Source organism: Rana temporaria, chromosome 1 (genome assembly GCF_905171775.1).
Source record: "Rana temporaria chromosome 1, aRanTem1.1, whole genome shotgun sequence".
In the NCBI taxonomy this organism is placed as follows: Eukaryota; Metazoa; Chordata; class Amphibia; order Anura; family Ranidae; genus Rana; species Rana temporaria.
The window spans coordinates 126,993,080-127,011,835 of NC_053489.1; the positions used below are offsets into that span (position 1 = coordinate 126,993,080).

The window sequence follows — 18,756 nt, forward strand, 5'->3', positions numbered from 1 at the left end:
ATTGGGGTGCATTTAACAGACCTGCAGCACACTTTTGCGTTAGTGCACATTTCAAAGCAGGTGCATTGGGGTGACATTTACACAGCAGTGCAGCAATGCAGATTAACGTACATTACCACATGCATTACCATAGCAAAGTGGTGTGAGTGGGTCTAAACATCTCAAAATACCCATCTAGTCGCAGGGGAATATGAGCTTGTAATAAAAGAAAAAAATTCTCCTGCACACAGTGCGAAGGCTGAAATTAGCGTAGCTGTACTGGACAGGTAAACATACTTCTCTCAATTAGTAAATCCATTTAAATATATCTGAATTTGGGCATGCAACATTTGTGAACCTGAATGCAGCCTGGCTTTTGCTAGGAAAACCGAAGAGAAGAATTACACAAATATTTGATTTTGAGGTTTATTTTACAGCCAATAAGCATAAAAAATTAAAACCATAGCTATCCCCAAAAGCTGTCAGAATCTACACTGCTTTTAATATTGAACATGTTCTCTCTGCGCTGTTTAGTGCACACATTGGCTTCTCCTTTCTGTAGTCTTCTTCTGATAGATGCTTTCTGCTGCTTTGTTAACTGTTTCTTCACCTTCTGCTTCACAAGCTCCTAGAACACATACAAAAAATATATATTATTTCATAAAAAGGTCTGCTTCTGCAAATGCAGCCTACTCAAATCAATCATGGATCCGTTTACACCAGTGGTTGCACTGGAGGTGAAATCTGTGAGTGTGTCTCTTATCTTCAGTAACAAAAAAAAAAAGGGGGAGCATTCCAGGAGACAGCAGCCAGTCGTCAAACTGCTACTGCAATTATGCAAATAATGAACTTGTGGCCAGGCTGCCAGGGGTGCTCAACATTTTGAAGAGCGAGGGCCACTTTTTCAGCCTGGTAACCATTTGCGGACCACAATGAGCTGAGCGGTCAGATGACAGGTCCATGCACACTCTGCATATGTAGAGCAGACATAGCCCGCTCTACTCTATGGGCCCTGTGATCTGCCCAGACGGAACGGGACAGACCCCCTTCTGTTTGTTTTTTTAGCGGAGCAGATTGGAGTTAGGCGGTTGTAAAATGACACAAGTTCATTTACACCTGCCGCTCCATAGAGGTGAATGGAGGGTCTGATTGGGTCCGCTTTAAAAACAAACAGGTGGACCAATTCTGATGAAAGGGACCCAAGGCTTCTTTCACACTAATGCCGTGTTCTTTACCCGCACTGCTTTACCATAGACTTATAGGTATGGTGCACTTTGAAAAAATGCAGCAAAACTTCCTGCATTCAGGAGTGCTTTCCAGAAAGCACACCAAACCCACAGGTAATAACAGAAGTCTATGGCTCTTAGCAGATAACCCTGCAGATCAGTTTGAAAGCAGCCTGGTTACCACTGCAGAAGAGATATGCCCATATATACATTGTAATTTTAGAGTATAAAACTGACCTTTAAATAATATTCTACCATTCAGGAATCTCCCTTGCTACAGGTATTGCTGGCTGTAGCTGTCCCAGTCGAAGTGCAATTTGTATCACTCCGGCTTGTGACAGGAGCTAGCGCTATACAGGATGCATTGGCTTAAGTGGCTCTGCTCCCTCTACAGCCTGGCCTCCTCTAGCGCCAACTCCATTCAGAACACTAAATGCTTTGGGATGGCGGGTCGAGAATCTGGGGTGGCTTGAGAGGCGCTTATCAGATGCTATTTTTAGCGCTAAAACATCTGAAAGGGGTCTTACAGAAAAATGTTAAGCACAGATGCACCAGTAGTTCACTGATGGTCCACCTGTGATGAAAGAAACATGGGGGTTGATTTAGGGCCAGTTCACACCAGACACAGTTCCGTACACATACAGTATTTTCTGCACTAAACATGCATACACAGTGATTTCCATGTATTCCAATGGTTCTAGTTCACACCATGCAGTCAGTCTCTGGCCAGTTTCCTGTGCAGAAACTGACCGCATGGTGTGAACTAGAACCATTGGAATACATAGAAAACAATGTGCATGCATTTTATGCAAGCACACGGAACTGCGTTTGGTGTGAACTGGCCTTTACTAAAACCGGAGAGTGCAAAAATGTATGCACGGTAGCCAGCTTATAACTACAGCTTGTTTTATTACACAAACAAAGAAGAAGAAGAAGAAGGAAAAAAAAAAAAAAAAAAAGGCCTGGAAGATGATTGGTTTCTATGCAAAGCTGCGTCAGATTTTGCCCTCTTCCGTTTCCTCCAATTAAACCCATGGAGTATTGACAACTTAACACTCTGAAAATGCTTATTGCCTACCTGTCCTGCTTGCAGGTGGGTTTAGTTCATTTCAGAGTCGCTGACCTAGATCAGCTGTCAATCCACTGCCCAATCAGAATGCTCTAACTTAGCCATGCAGTCAGTGAAAGCCAAGCCATGGGAACTGAAACTAAATCAGAGAGGGGCATATACGCTTATAAGGCTTTCAAAGCAATCTCCACACATTTGTTTGGGGAGGATCTTTGGCTTTTATCATATTTGTGTGCCGAACAAACTACTTTCTCAAAACTACAGAAAGTGGTGCTCAGAACCCAAAAACACTTTGCCTGTAGATTCCAAATGCCACAATTCCATTTAATGGAAATCTAGCTGGCACGGCAGCCAGCTGCTCAAGAGAAACACCAGGATGAAAATAAGAGTCTTTCAGACTATTCAATTCTAATTTTTCATGTCTGAGTGCACATTTCCGGCAAACTAGATTTCATAGAACTCATTTTTGTAAACAGGCTCAGGTTTCCTGGCTTCTATGCTCTAGCTGTGACTCCTACACTCATTTCATATTGCTGGTCTTGAATTTACCCCCTTTGTTCTCTTGTTGCTTGGCAAACTAGGAGAGATTTGTGTGGAGCAGTAAACAGTGGAGCTCTAGAGCTTTGTCTCACCTCCTCCTACACTTGATAATGTTCTGAGAACATGATGAGTTACAAATTCCCCAAAGAGCACACATTACAATGCCTTCCATCACTCAGCCCAGATGCGGGAGCATCCTGGCAACTAGTCATACTGTGGAGGAATAAAGCTGGCCACACACACTGATTTTGTATTTATTTTTAAATGATCAGAGGAGGTTCTTTTTTATTTTTAAGTTCATTCCAGAATGCAGTCATGAATACAAGACATTGTGGCACTGGAGATACCTTTGTTTCATATCTGTGAATATACATACACCAACTTTTAAACCTCATAATATTATGTTATGATTAATGTTTAAAGTAGGACTCAAGCTTGGTTTGGGTAGTTTAGGTAGAGGGGAAAAGGGGTTAAAGAAGAAGTTTGTTCTGTCAATGGCCTCGGCTGTCACTGTGGCAGAATGTTACTGACTCACTAAAATGGGAGTAAAAAGTAAATCTGCCAATGAAGACATAGGAGGAAATTTGACTCGCTTTGGGTATGCCTATACCAGCAACAGAAGAAACATTGAATGACCTTCACCTGAAGAGGGCTTTTATCGAGGAGAGCAAGAAGGAAATCCTCCTCAGGTGCTTGCATAACAGTACGGTCATAACCAGACAAACATGTAAAAGTCTGAACAACGTTGCTATAAACAAACGTAGGTAGACTAACAAAAGTAGGGGGAAGGGAGGAGAAATAAAAAAAGCACTATGAGGAGAGAAAAATTGGATATTCAACAAAGATAGCAAGTAGTATGTCAAGGAGATCAAAGGGTAGAAGGCAAATTTAGAGGAATGTCAGAAGGGATTCCAGAATGACCATGTCAAGGTATAGTCAGGAGATCAAATATTCAAGATGGCAAATAGAATCCATTTTACAGGCCCATTCCACAAAGAGTGGTTTTTGCCATGGTGCGTGCAGAAGTCAAGAAGTGTCGAAGAAGACCATTTGTTAATAGGATTCAGACAACATTGATAGCATAGTAATGAGGGGAGAGTTAATAATTTTGTCCCCAACTAAATCATGGTAGAGGTGAGGTATTTTGTCCCAGACAGGAGTCCTGAGTGGGCAAGTGCTCCAAATATGATTCATAGTGCCTGGGGTCTTTAAACATCTCCAGCAGGCGTTTGGAATAGACAGGTCTATTTTATGCAAGGTAATCGCAAACGACACCGTCTGGCAAGGATCTTACAGTTGCACTCTTGTGCTCTGGAAGATATGGAAATCTTATAGGTGAATGTCAGTATTTTGTCCAGTAAAAGTCCTAACCTGGGGCATTATGTTCCTGTTCCCATTTAGCAATGCATGTGGTAGGAAGGTGTCCAGCAAAACTTGGTATATGTAAGACAGGGGTGTCCCGGACCTGGAAGACTGGGACAACAAGCACTCAAAATCAGTGAGTGGTCTGGTTAGGGCAGTTACAGGTATATTAGTGGCGAGATAATGTTGGAGCATTTCATCCAAGCTCTAGCCTGGTTATGACAGGATCCTAACAGTTGTGACAGTGGAATCAATGTACCATTCCACAGGTTGTGTCAAAGCAGCAGTCTGCCTTCCTTTTTCCACAGAATAAACTGAGATTGATGAAGAGTAGGAGGAAATTCAAGAGTCTCAAAAAGAGGTGCTAGTGGGCTAGGCCCTGACGTGAGTAAACCTTGCCCTACACATAAGAGTCCCATATACACAGTATAGAAGTCACCAGAAGGGGGGGGGGGGGCAAAGTATCTGTATGTGGCCTGTCTTTCAGGTCAGTCCATAGTATGGATGTGATGTCAGGAGTGAGAAGGTAATTTTCCAGGACCGTCCATAATTTAGAGTCTAATGCCGCGTACACACGATCGTTTTTCGGCATGAAAAAAAACAGACTTTTAAAAACGTCATTTGAAATGATCGTGTGGCTTCTGAAAAACGGCAATTTTTTTTTTGAAACATGCTGCATTTTTTAACGTCGTTTTTCGGGTTGTAAATGATCGTGTGTGGGCTAAAAACGACGTTTTAAACCCACGTATGCTCAGAAGCAAGTTATAGGACAGGAGCGCTTGTTCTGGTAAAACTACCATTCATAATGAAGTAAGCACATTCATCATGCTGTAACAGACTGAAAAGTGCAAATCGTCTTTTACTAACAAGGAATCCGCTAAAAGCAGCCCAAAGGTGAATAGAACTTCCCCTTTAGAGTGCCGTCATACGTGTTGTACGTCACCGTGCTTTGTTCATCATTTTTCAAAAAGGATGGTGTGTGGGCAACATCGTTTTTAATGATGAAGTTGGAAAAACTTTGTTTTTTGGACATGCTGAAAAAAAGGGATTTTTAATACAGCTTACCTGTAAAATCCTTTTCTTGGAGTACATCACGGGACACAGAGCGGCATATTCATTACTATATGGGTTATATGGAGTACCTTCAGGTGTTGACACTGGTAATCTTCAAACAGGAAATGCCCCTCCCTATATAACCCCCTCCCATAGGAGGAGTACCTCAGTTTTGTAGCAAGCAGTATGCCTCCCAAAATGGTCCCCAAAAAAGAGGGGTGGGAGCTCTGTGTCCCGTGATGTACTCCAAGAAAAGGATTTTACAGGTAAGCTGTATTAAAAATCCCTTTTTCTTTATCGTACATCACGGGACACAGAGCGGCATATTCATTACTATATGGGATGTCCCAAAGCAATGCTCACAATGAGGGGAGGGAGAACATCTCCAAGACAAAAGGATTTAATTTAGAGAAATACTCAAATCATAATAAATCCAACTTAGTTGAGAAAAATAATCTTAAATTTTAAATTTAACTCAAAAAAGAGGAGCCCCCGGAATCCGAGGGTCTCAAACTGCAGCCTGCAGCACTGCCTGCCCAAAGGCTGTATCAGACCTCCTTCTTACGTCCAACTGGTAGAATTTTGTAAACGTGTGGACAGAAGACCAGGTTGCCGCCTTGCAAACTTGAGCCATAGAGATCTGGTGGTGTGCTGCCCAGGAGGCGCCCATGGCCCTAGTAGAATGAGCCTTTAATGATACTGGAGGAGGCAACCCTTTCAAGCCGTAGGCCTGAGTGATTAATTGCTTAATCCACCTAGAAATGGTGGACTTTGCAGCTGCCTGCCCCTTCTTGGGCCCATCCGGTAATATGAACAGCACATCTGTTTTCCGGATCTTCTTTGTAGCTTTAAGATAGGCCTTCATGGCCCCGACGATATCCAAGGTATGCAGCAACCCTTCCTTTCTGGAAGTAGGTTTAGGGAAGAAGGATGGTAATACCAAATCCTGGTTCAAATGAAAACTGGATACAACCTTCGGTAGGAAGGAAGGATGAGGGCGGAGAACGACCCTGTCCTTGTGAAAAATAAGATATGGTTCCTTACAGGATAAGGCCGCCAGTTCCGATACTCTTCTTGCGGAAACTATGGCGACCAAAAATACTAACTTCCTTGTCAGTAAAACCAAAGGAATTTCAGCCAACGGCTCAAACGGTTGTTTCTGTAAACTTGACAGAACAAGGTTTAAATCCCACGGGCAAAGCGGGGATTTAACTGGAGGTTTAATACGTAAGACCCCTTGAAGGAAGGTCTTAACCAGCGAGTGGGTGGCCAGCGGCCGCTGAAACCACACTGACAGAGCAGAAATCTGTCCTTTGATTGTGCTTAATGCCAATCCTTTATCCACTCCTAGCTGGAGAAAACTTAAAACTCTATCAATGGTGCATTTGCGAGAAAGCCATCGCTTGGACTCACACCAGCCTACATAGGCCTTCCAGACCCTGTAATAAATCACCCTAGAGACCGGTTTCCTGGCTCTGATTAGGGTAGAGATTACTTTCTGAGACAGACCTCTACCCCTGAGAATCAGGGATTTAGCTTCCAGGCCGTCAAATTTAGATGCCGTAAGGCAGGGTGGAGGATCGGACCTTGCGATAGCAGGTCTGGCCGTAGAGGAAGAGTCCAAGGGTCTCCCACTACCATCCTTAAGATTAGTGAGTACCATGCCCTTCTGGGCCATGCTGGAGCTACCAGGATGACTGGTATGTGCTCCACCCGGATCCTGCGCAGCAGGCGGGGTAGTAACTGGAGCGGGGGAAACGCATAAAGAAGTTTGAACTGATGCCAAGGGCAAACCAACGCATCGGTTCCGCAGGCCATCGGATCCCTTGAGCGGGACATGAACCTGTTTAGCTTCTTGTTGAGTCTCGATGCCATGATATCCACGTCCGGCACTCCCCATCTTTGGCAGAGTGCTTGAAAGGTTTGTGGATGCAGAGACCATTCCCCCGGCAATAGAGTCTGGCGGCTTAAGAAGTCCGCCTGAAAGTTGTCCACTCCTGGAATGAATATTGCCGATATGCAGGGCACATGAGCCTCTGCCCATAGGAGAATCAAGCATACCTCTCTCCGAGCGGCTTGACTCCTGGTTCCCCCTTGGTGATTTATGTATGCCACGGCCGTGGCATTGTCTGATTGAATTCTCACCGGGAACCCCTGCAATTTTGACGTCCAAGCCCTGAGGGCTAGTCGAGCAGCTCTGAGCTCCAAGATGTTGATGGGCAACTGCTTCTCTGGCGTTGCCCAAGTACTTTGGCGAGTGCAACCATCCAAAATTGCTCCCCAGCCCGTCAGGCTGGCGTCTGTGGTCACTATCTTCCAAGCCACTGGGCTGAAAGACTTCCCCTTCAGTAGATTCTGAGGGTCTAACCACCAACACAGACTTTGTCGGACTCTTGATGAGAGCGGCAACGGGATATCCAAGGCCTGTGGCCTTCTGCTCCATGCTGACAGGATGGCTGCCTGCAGGATGCGAGTGTGGCTCTGGGCGTATGGTACCGCCTCGAATGTGGCCACCATCTTGCCTAGTAACCTCATACATAGGCGAATAGTCGGTTCCTTCTTGCTTAGAACCAGTAGGATTAATTCCTTGATGGCTTTGACCTTCCTCAGAGGTAGAAACACTCTTTGTTGTTCTGTGTCTAATCTCATGCCGAGATATTCCAACTGCCTTGTGGGCAGGAAAGCTGACTTTTCTCGATTTAGGACCCAGCCGAACCTCTCGAGGTATTGGACCGTGAGGGCCACTGCTCGCTCCAAGCCAGGAGACGAGTGATCTATGACTAGGAGGTCGTCCAGGTATGCTAGGATCGTGACCCCTTGGATCCTTAGTTTGGCTAGGATTGGAGCTAGGACCTTCGTGAACACCCGGGGGGCCGTAGCCAACCCGAAGGGAAGCGCCACGAATTGGAAGTGACGCGAAGCCACCATGAAGCGTAGATATCTTTGATGTGGCTGATAAATTGGAAGATGAAGGTAGGCATCCTTTATGTCTATGGACGCCATGAAGTCGTCCTTTTGGAGTGTGGTAGCTGCTGACCGCACGGATTCCATCCGAAATGAGCGGATCTTTATGTATGTATTTACCATCTTTAGGTCCAAAATTGGCCTGACATCTCCATTGGACTTCGGGATGATGAATAGGTTGGAGTAGAAACCTAGCCCCTGTTCCAGGACTGGTACCTCTACTATTACTTCCTGGGAAAGTAGATGATCTAATGCCGATCTTAATGCGGCTCCCTTCTCCGGATCGTTTGGAATCCTCGAAAAGAGTCGCAGCCTTCCCCCCACCTTCGTGGGTGGGGGCGCCCCTTCATAAGGTTGGCTTGGGGGCTGGTTTTGCTGGTTTGCGAAACCACTGCCTTTTGCCTCTAACAGCCTGTCCTTGTGATCTGCTGTTGAAGCCGAAGCTTGCTTTTGCAGGAGGCCGTCGATACTGCTTAGTATTAGAGGGCCCCTGCCCAGGGGAATACTGTCGTTTAAACGCAGGCCCCTGAACCTTCTTCTTAGTTGGCAAGAGAGTACTCTTGCCGTTTGAAATGGTCTGAATGTATTTATCTAGGTCTTCTCCGAAGAGTCGTCCTCCATGGAAGGGGAACCCTACCAGGAGCTTCTTGCATGGGGGCTCAGCCTCCCAGCTTTTTAACCATAAGAGTTTTCTCATATGGATAAGGGATAACGATAAACGTGACGCTTGCTGGATAGAATCCTTGATTGCGTCTACCGTAAAACATATGGCCTTAGGGACATCCGAAAATTCTTCTGCCTGCTGAGCAGGAATAAGTTTAAGCATCTGCTTAAATTGATCCGATAATGCTTGAGCAACCCCAATCGCGGCCACAGCTGGCTGTACTACTGCCCCTGCAGCAGTGAAGGAGTTGTTAAGTAGTGCTTCCAAGCGCTTATCAACTGGATCCTTGAACACCTGTATGTTTTCTACAGGGCATGTTAACGATTTGTTAACACATGAGATGGCTGCGTCCACTGCAGGAGTAGCCCATCTTTTGGAAAATTTATCTTCCATAGGATATAGGACAGAGAATCTTTTAGGTGGTAAGAAGATCTTATCTGGCTTGTTCCAATCTTGGAACAAAAACTCCCTCTAATAGAGGATGGATCGGAAACACAGCATTGCTTTGAGGCGCCCTCAGTGAGCCCAAAGCTGAAACCGTCGATACCTGGAGATCTGGTACTGGCAAGTTGAATGCCTTATGGACCAAGTCCGACAATCCTTGAATCCACCAGCTCTCCCTCAGGGAGACTGCCCCAGACTCCTCTGTATCCGGATCCTCGATCCCTGAACCTACTTGGTCCTTGTCCAAGAGGTCGTCCAATTCCCCTGAGGAAAGGACCTCCTCCTCTGAGGGTCCGCGCTCGGGCGACGGAGATCTATTCCGCTTACTGCCCCGCATAGCTGCGGCTATCATTTTTCCCATGCTTTTCTGCATCTCTTTTAAAGAGGTGAGTAATACCTTCTCCGTGACCATCTTAGGGTTGGACTGACTCGCGTCAGCTCCAGCCCCAGATCCCGATGGCCCCAAGGCTCCCTGTGGGGAAAGCAGCGGCATAGCTTTGTCCGAGACCTCAGACTCTCTGGGGAAATCCCCACCTCTTGTACCCTTGTTTTTTGATGCCATGGTACAATACCGAGGTGCGCCTGCTACTTATTGGTACCTGGGACTTATAAATAGTTAAATGCCCAAACACCTGTTTGGGGGATAAAAAATGCTTCCTCTCCCCTAGATGACACCTTTTTTTTTTTTTTTTTCAAAATTTTTTTTTTTTTTTTCTCAAATCTAGGAAAGAAAAAACATTCTGTCCCCCTGAGTAGTATTGCAAGAAAAACTATGAGATGGAAAAGAAACAGCCTATTCCTAGGCTTGAAAACAGTCTTTCTGAAGACTGCAATATTCTTTCTGGCCACTGTGTGTCCTCGGCGCCCCGTGCTTGCCGTTCTGGTCTTTCCTCCCCCGTTCCAAAGTATTGAATGAGCTATATGGAACAAACAAGGAAGGGCCGCCCCTTCCTTAAGCCACTGACCCGCCCTTCCCCCCCAGCAATCTCAAACAGGAAATGCCCCTCCCGACAGGGGGGGGTGGGGTTGGGAGGAAGGGACCTCTCTGCTCCAGCAAACTGCAGCCTGCAGCCTGGAACCACGAGGAGGTCAGCGTTTTGCCTGCTTTGCAGGCTCTGAGGAGGAAGACTGAATGGAGCATCGCCTGGAGGCTTGCAGGTAAGCATAGCTCTCTGACACACACATATACTTTTATATCACACAGGCCCCACTCAATGCTTTTCCAACACTACAAGGGAGGTCACATCTTATGGGGAATAATACATATAGAGCCATCCTATCCTTATGATATGTGACTAGTTTGCCAGATGCAGTGCATAACTTTAGGCATGTCCCCTGTGACCCCCCAGAAAAAACCTGCTAAGAACCAAGTTCCGCAAGTTTTCCCCTCACTTACCTGCTCCATGCCGCAGGACTTTGCCAAGCAAGAGGCCCAATCTTCCCCCATCTCGGTGGGGATGTCTAGACCTTCAGGCCCTGGGTTCCTATGAAGGATCCACTGTCCTGGGCCCATATAGCACTCTGGCAACAGAAACATTAGGCACCCAAAGGTTTCTAAGTTCTGGGCCCAGCTCTCTAAAAAGAAAAGCATTATGGGCTATACCCCAAGGGTTTGGGGTCCGGTTACTGACCACTTTAGCGCTGAGGCTTTTTTGGACAGAACCGGTTAGCTCACCTAATCCCAAGGATGCGGAGGCAAGCTAAACCATGACTAACACCTAAGACACTGGCGTAAAAACTGAGGTACTCCTTCTATGGGAGGGGGTTATATAGGGAGGGGCATTTCCTGTTTGAAGATTACCAGTGTCAACACCTGAAGGTACTCCATATAACCCATATAGTAATGAATATGCCGCTCTGTGTCCCGTGATGTACGATAAAGAAAACAACCTTTTTTTTTTTTTTAATGCCGAAAAACGATCGTGTGTACGCGGCATCAGCTATAGTACCAATTAAGGATTCTGAGAAAGCTACTTTATGGTATAGGAGTATGTGAGGTAGAGCCACACCTACTCTAGATTTAAGCAAAGAAAGTGTGGAGCGACGATAGATTTTTTTGGTGCTGCCAGATGTAGTAATGTATAAGCGTGTTACCATGAGCAAAGAATCCAAGGGAAGGGGATGGGGGGGCAGTGTCGGATGGGACTATCATAACGGTTTGGAAAATATATAGCAATTTGGGCAGTATATCCATTTTATTGGCGTTTAAAGGGCCAAACAAAGAGATAGTAGGCTTATTGTATGATTTAAGCAAGTTCGAATGAGAGAGAGCAAGGGTGTGTAGTTTAGAAAGAGTAGTAGGGATATGATCTCCTAAATATTTAATGGATTGAGGTTGCGGCAATTTAGACATTTTTAAAATGCTAAATAATGTTTGCAGCATACAATATAGGTAAGGATTGTACATGAATGTATTTTGTTATGTACAGAGTGGTGAGGAGTTAGGGAAATAAACCCTCTATTTTTGTTTATGACCACTTTCTCCAAGATCTAAAGCAAGGGAAAATTCAAAATGAGTTGTCATGTAATTAAGGCAATATTTTCGCTACAATTTAAATGATCAGGTTGGAAGTTAAGCTAGCCCATACAGGGCTCAAAATTAAAGCCGCGGGTGACCCTCTTAGCGCCACCCAGTTTGGCAAACTTCAACTAAAAAATTGTTGGTTGAAAAGTGACTGCATCCCATCAGATCCAGTCACTATTTGGGTATTTAGACAGCCATAGACTATAAACATTAGCTGGCAGGGGAGATTACGCCACTCATGCTGTAGTGAGGGCGGGGGAATGTATTAGAAATCTATGCATGTATGGCATTAAAGTGGTTGTAAATACTCACATTAAAGTGGAGGTTCACCCTAAAAACAAGTATATACCATTCAATCCAGCATACTGCCGACATGTACAGTATGCCGTTTTTTTCGTTTTACATACCGTAGTATAGGTATTTCCGCCCCGGCTTCCGGGTAGTGAATCCCGCGGGACTGGGCGTTCCTATTCAGAGACTAAGTGATTGACGTATGACAAAAGCTTCACCCCGGCGCATAATGTGCGTCACCAGTTTCCGAAAGAAGCCGAACTGCGAGTCGGCTCTATACGGCGCCTGCGCACCGACGTTCGGCTTTTTTTGGAAACTGGTGACGCGCCTTTTGCGCCGGGGGTGAAGCTTTTGTCATACGTCAATCACTTAGTCTCTGAATAGGAACGCCCAGTCCCACGGGATTCACTACCCGGAAGCCGGGGGGAAAATATCTATACTACGGTATGTAAACCGAAAAAACAAAACAAAAAAACAGCATACTGTACATGTCGGCTGGATTGAATGGTATATACTTGTTTTTAGGGTGAACCTCCACTTTAACCTACTGACTTGCCTCACGGGAAGCTGAAATTACAAACTACAGAGCTCAGTGAGGAGAGCTCTGAGAGCTGATTGGACATAGCACACATGAACAAAGCTGAGGCTGTCGTTCAGCTCCCAGTCACCATTTTTCTCTTGGTGTCAGGAAAACTTGTAAGATGTGACTCATGCTGATAGCATAGGAACAAAGCAGCAAACAGAAATGTATCGCTCCTAATTGAGACAAATACACACTATAGAGGGATATATTTCATATTTCCCATCTGAAGTTTAGTCACTTTAAAAAGGTCAGACTGACAGGCACATGGCAAAAAATAAAAAACTCTTATATTCACTATCTGTTCCTGCTTGATAAGGTACAAAAATCAAATCATACCAAAATACCCAACAGAAAATGAACATATTTAACAACTTCTCATTCGGTCATATTTCATTCTTGTATGCCATCATATCCGGGTACAGAAAACCAACTTAAATTTACAGATAAAACAGAAGCCAAATAAACATCCCACATAAAAAAAATAATGGTCACGTTGCCGAGTACTTGAATATTTATTAACAGACTACTTGGCTCCATCTGGTGGTCATGTACAACACTTCGTTTTTAGAGGAATAGTTAGGCTTATAGACTGTATGTAAAATTTTAAGTTCACCTTAAAGTGGTTGTAAAGGCTGAAGGTTTTTTACCTTCATGCATTCTATGCATGAAGGTAAAAAAACTTGTGTGTGCACAACCCCCCCCCAATCCTTACCTGAACCCCGTTTGACCCAGCGATGTTCACAAAAAAGACTTGGCTGTCCTGGGACTCTTCTTCCTCATTGGCTGAAAAAGCAGTGGGAGCCCATTGGTCTTATGGACGCACAGAGCAGTGACCTGGGAGCGAGCGTGTAGCGGGGGCACTGCACTGCTCGAAGGGGGGGGAGCCAGGAGCTGGGCTGCTCTGTGCAAAACCACTCCACAGAGCAGGTAAGTATAACTTTTTTTAAACAACAAACTAAGCTTTAATATCACTTCAAATGCAGAGAGAAGCAACTGGAAGTGAACGATCATATTGTTGTACAAAATCTCGATTATCCAGCATTCACACACTATTCAGTGTACTTGGGTAATTTCCCATTATTGGCTAAAGGACAGTGCCATGATGGCTTATGAAAAGAAGAACTCTAAATCAGAACTTTCTCATATTTTTTTTTTTTTAAAGAGTGGAAAGTATTTTTATTCTCATTTGTGACACTGTTGGGGAGATTTACACTCACTACTTGTCCTAATAAATGAGGGGGGGGATCCAAAAAAACTGAGAGGCCGCTTGTTCTGGTGAAGCCCGTCACAAGTAAGATTTGCCCTCATTTTGGGGAGATATCGGCTTACTCCCTGTTGTGTCCCTGGGGACAGAAAATGCAGAGAAATCTTACCGATTGTGACTAGAGGTCGACCGATATGGGTTTTTCTCTGGCCGATGCCGATATTTAGAAATCGGGGCAGCCGATGGCCGATATATGATGCCGATTTTTGCGGCCGATATTTTGGGCCGATTTTTGGATTGGGATGCATTGTGGAGGAGGATGGATGGTGCTGGGCGTGGGTGGGAGATGCGTTGTGGAGGGGGAAAGATGGTGCTGGCTGTGCCTGGGGGATGCATTGTGGAGGGGGGTGGATGAATGGTGCTGGGCGTGGGTGGGGGATGCGTTGTGGAGGGGGATGGCTGGATGCTGCTGGCCGTGGAGGGGGGATGTGTTGTGGAGGGGAAGAGATGGATGGTGCTGGCTGTGGATGGAGGGAAGGGGGTGGATGGATGGAGCTGGCCGTGGGTGGGGGATGCATTGTGGAGGGGGATGGAGGGATGGAGCTGGCCGTGGGTGGGGGATGCATTGTGGAGGGGGAGAGATGGATGGTGCTGGCTGTGGATGGAGGGGGGGGGGGGAATGGATGGAGCTGGCCGTGGGTGGGTGATGTATTGTGAAGGGGGATGGATGGATGGATGAATGGAGCTGGCCGTGGGTGGGGGATGCATTGTGGAGGGGGAGATGGATGGAGCTGGCCGTGGGTGGGAGATGCTTTGTAGAGGGGGGTGGATGGTTGGAGCTGGCCGTGGGTGGGTGATGTATTGTGAAGGGGGATGGATGGATGTAGCTGGCCGTGGGTGGGGGATGCATTGTGGAGGGGGAGATGGATGGAGCTGGCCGTGGGTGGGAGATGCTTTGTAGAGGGGGGTGGATGGATGGAGCTGGCCGTGGGTGGGTGATGTATTGTGAAGGGGGATGGATGGATGGATGTAGCTGGCCGTGGGTGGGAGATGCATTGTGGAGGGGGAGATGGATGGAGCTGGCCATGGGTGGAGGGAAGGGGGTGGATGGATGGAGCTGGCCGTGGGTGGGGGATGCATTGTGGAGGGGGATGGAGGGATGGAGCTGGCCGTGGGTGGGGGATGCATTGTGGAGGGGGAGAGATGGATGGTGCTGGCTGTGGATGGAGGGAGGGGGGTGGATGGATGGAGCTGGCCGTGGGTGGGTGATGTATTGTGAAGGGGGATGGATGGATGGATGCATTGTGGAGGGGGAGATGGATGGAGCTGGCCGTGGGTGGGAGATGCTTTGTAGAGGGGGGTGGATGGTTGGAGCTGGCCGTGGGTGATGTATTGTGAAGGGGGATGGATGGATGTAGCTGGCCGTGGGTGGGGGATGCATTGTGGAGGGGGAGATGGATGGAGCTGGCCGTGGGTGGGAGATGGATGGATGGAGCTGGCCGTGGGTGGGTGATGTATTGTGAAGGGGGATGGATGGATGTAGCTGGCCGTGGGTGGGGGATGCATTGTGGAGGGGGAGATGGATGGAGCTGGCCGTGGGTGGGAGATGCTTTGTAGAGGGGGGTGGATGGATGGAGCTGGCCGTGGGTGGGGATGGATATATATAAAATGAGTGTGTATACAGGAGAGGGGTGTGCTCTGACATGTACACACTGTCCATTGGATGACACCTGTGAGCTCCCAAGTGAGTTGGAGTACTATGTACAATCACTAGAGAGCCGAGGCACCTATCAGAGATGATAGGAATACTGTACATTACCTCAGTCTCCAGCAGCACGAGAAATGAATCCTTCAGCCACGCTGCCTGGTAGCCTGCACGCCGACACCCCCCCCCCCTCTACCTCGGAGGGCTGTACTGTAGCAGAAAGCAAACTTGTCACAAGCCCGAGCAGCTGCAGTACAAGTTGTCTGCGCGAAGAGATCACAAAAGCTTCCTGCATGCTGGGACAGTAGCCTAGAGCCTATGTTCAGTAATCCCGCCACCGTCCCAGCATGCAGGAAGCATAACAAGTGTGATCTCTTCGCGAAGACAACTACTGCAGTTGCTCGGGCTTGTGACAAGTTTGCTTTATGCTACAGTACAGCCCTCCGAGGTAGAGGGGTAGAGGTAGAGCTACAGTTGAAGTCCATTCAAACAAGTGGTAGAACTGCATGGAAGGACTTGAGCTGAGTTGACCCCCCCTATCTGCATTGGAAAGTTTTAGGGTGCGATATCCACAGATGCTCCCTGGAGACATCTGTTATTAAGAGGTTTGTAAATGAAATTCTTTTTTTTATCTTAATAGCTTCCTTTACCTTAATGCAGTGCTGTTTTCATGCCCTTATTGTTCATTTTTGCTCTCAAGTTGCTGTAATTCTTCTCTGATCTCCACACTTCCTGGTTGTCTGTTTCCTGATAACACAGTACTGGGAGCTTTCTCTCTGTGGTCACTAATCAAGGAGGTGCGATTACTGTGTGTCTAAAACCCCTCAGCACCAATCAGTTTCATTTTCCAAATCATCACTGCCCTGTATTGGCTCTGTACATCACAGAAGCAGGAAACATGCAAAAACGAAACTAGAAGCTGCAGGTACATTATATGCTTGATTTTTATCTATTTTTAAAATGAATCAGTTAACTATTATGTCTCTATACCCTGTAAACAGTCATTTCATCAAAAAAATGTTTTACCTTTACAACTCCTTTAAAGGGTCACACTAAAGGAAAACATTTTTTTGCTGAAATGACTGTTTACAGGGTATAGAGACATAAAAGTTAACTGATTACTTTTAAAAATGATTAAAAATAGATTAAATGCAATCATATAATGTGCCTCTAGTTTCACTTTCGGTTTTAAACTGGTTTCATGTTTCTGTGAAGTAAAGAGACCCACAGAACAAAAACAAACAAATCCAGGGCAGTGTTTTATTTTTAAAATGAATCTGATTGGTTCTGTTAAGTTTTAGACACACAGTAATGACAGCTTAGACCACAGTGAAAAGCTCCCAGTACCATGGTTATAAGGAGCCAGACAACCAGGAAGTGTGGAGATCACAGCAGAATTACAGCTACTTTAAAGCAAAAACGAACAATAAGGACATGAAACCAGTACTGCAGCAAGGTAAAGGAAGCTATTTAGCTAAAAAAAAAATTCCTTTAGTGATCCTTTAAGGGTGAATGGAGTTGTCAATACTTACTGACACTTTGTGGACTTGCTGCACCTACCTAAAATATATGAATGACCTGAGGAGTGTCCATATGTCAGCACAGCACAAATACTGAACCCTATGTGTTCACGCAGGTGCACTCAGACTGAATCAGGCCTAGCAACTGTATATCATGCTTGCTCAAGATGGAAGAACTTTTTTTTTTCTTACACATTTTATTGTTGTACAGCTGCAGCATAACAGTAAATAAAAATGAATCTATTTACTGAGTGTTGGGTCTGCTTACATGCAGTACACTCATGATATATTCGAGACTACTTTTGGTATATATTATTCTGCATCTGAATACAGAAAAAAAATATATATATATATATATATCTTTCCCCTTCCAGAGCCAGAAGAGACTCATAAAACTGCTTTGCAATTAATATGATTTGTGTTTCACGGACAACTGCTGGATCCATTCAGTGTAGACTTGATTTTGGGGAATATTCGCAAAGTAGGGAGTGTTCTCATTAAAAGCATAAATTCAGAGTTAAGAAATGAATATGCTATGAACTCATTAATTTTGATTAAGGACTTCAAGTTATTTTTGTTTGTGAACTGGCTAATGGATTTAGATTTTCAAGCAGAAAGAAGGGGGCCGAGCAAGCTGCAAGAGCAGTTAAATGTGGACTGTCAGGTTTATTTAACAAGGCCATATACAAACAATTATGATGTACAAATTACAGTATCCCAGAGCAAGCAAATCATTTCACCATCAGAGGAATGCATGGCAATGGAGAGCGAGACTTTGTCAATAACAAAATGAACTAAGACAGAAGAGTAGCTGATTGCACAAACTTACTGGTGGGATAGTAGAACAGCTTCCGGTCGTACCCACTGATGTTAAACTTGTAGTCCTGGTTCTGTGTGCATTGATGTGCTGCAAACTGTCTTCATCTCTAATAAAACAAAGAAAACATCTTTAATTATAGGTTTGTGAATGTGAAAGTGTGAGGAGCAATGCCTCATGGGACATATAGTCCTGGGCAGGAAGTGAGTGGTTCTAAAGGCAGAAGTTTTTTTTACCTTGCTATAGCAGGCGCTCTATACTATACTTTGCAGCTTGCAATTGAGGCACTCTGAAGGCAGAAGGAGCCAGAAGAATCGGTGAGGGACCCCAGAAGTGGAGGATCTGGGCTGCTCTGTGCAAAACCATTACACAGAGCAGGTAAGTATAACAAGTTTGTTTAAAAAAAAAAAAAAAAAAAATCACTGTGCAGGGAAGATCAGCATCTGAACCCAGAGCAAGTGGAGGTAATAGAAGGCATTACAATTACTGTAGTTTGTTATTTATATTTACCACTGCATATGGATATTTAAGAATATCACCTTTTTTTAAATTTACATATTAACTAAATTGTACACCACACTTTTTTTTAAGTCGATTAATCGAAACAATAATCGGCCAACTAATCAATTATGAAAATAATTGTTAGTTGCAGCCCTACTTCTGTCACGGCCAACTAATCGATTATGAAAATAATCGTTAGTTGCAGCCCTACTGTCAATCACAGCCAGTAAGCCAATGAGGAGAGAGGAGGGGGCAGAGCTCTGTGTGTCTTATGGACACATAGAGCAGGGCTCGGGAACAAGGACGCACC

At 45.4% G+C, this 18,756-nt stretch overlaps 1 protein-coding gene across 1 annotated transcript in view; it reads right to left on the reverse strand.

The window, feature by feature from the left end:
• Window positions 1-233: 233 nt before the first annotated feature.
• The window catches only part of RIOK2 (RIO kinase 2), a 62,641-nt gene continuing 44,118 nt past the window's right edge, over window positions 234-18,756 (reverse strand). The window contains exons 9-10 of the mRNA XM_040342644.1: window positions 17,958-18,054; window positions 234-607 (exon numbers count right to left, since the gene is read on the reverse strand). Coding sequence (XP_040198578.1) covers window positions 446-607; window positions 17,958-18,054 — 259 coding nt within the window. The 3' untranslated portion in view covers window positions 234-445. The remainder of the gene's footprint in view (window positions 608-17,957; window positions 18,055-18,756) is intronic.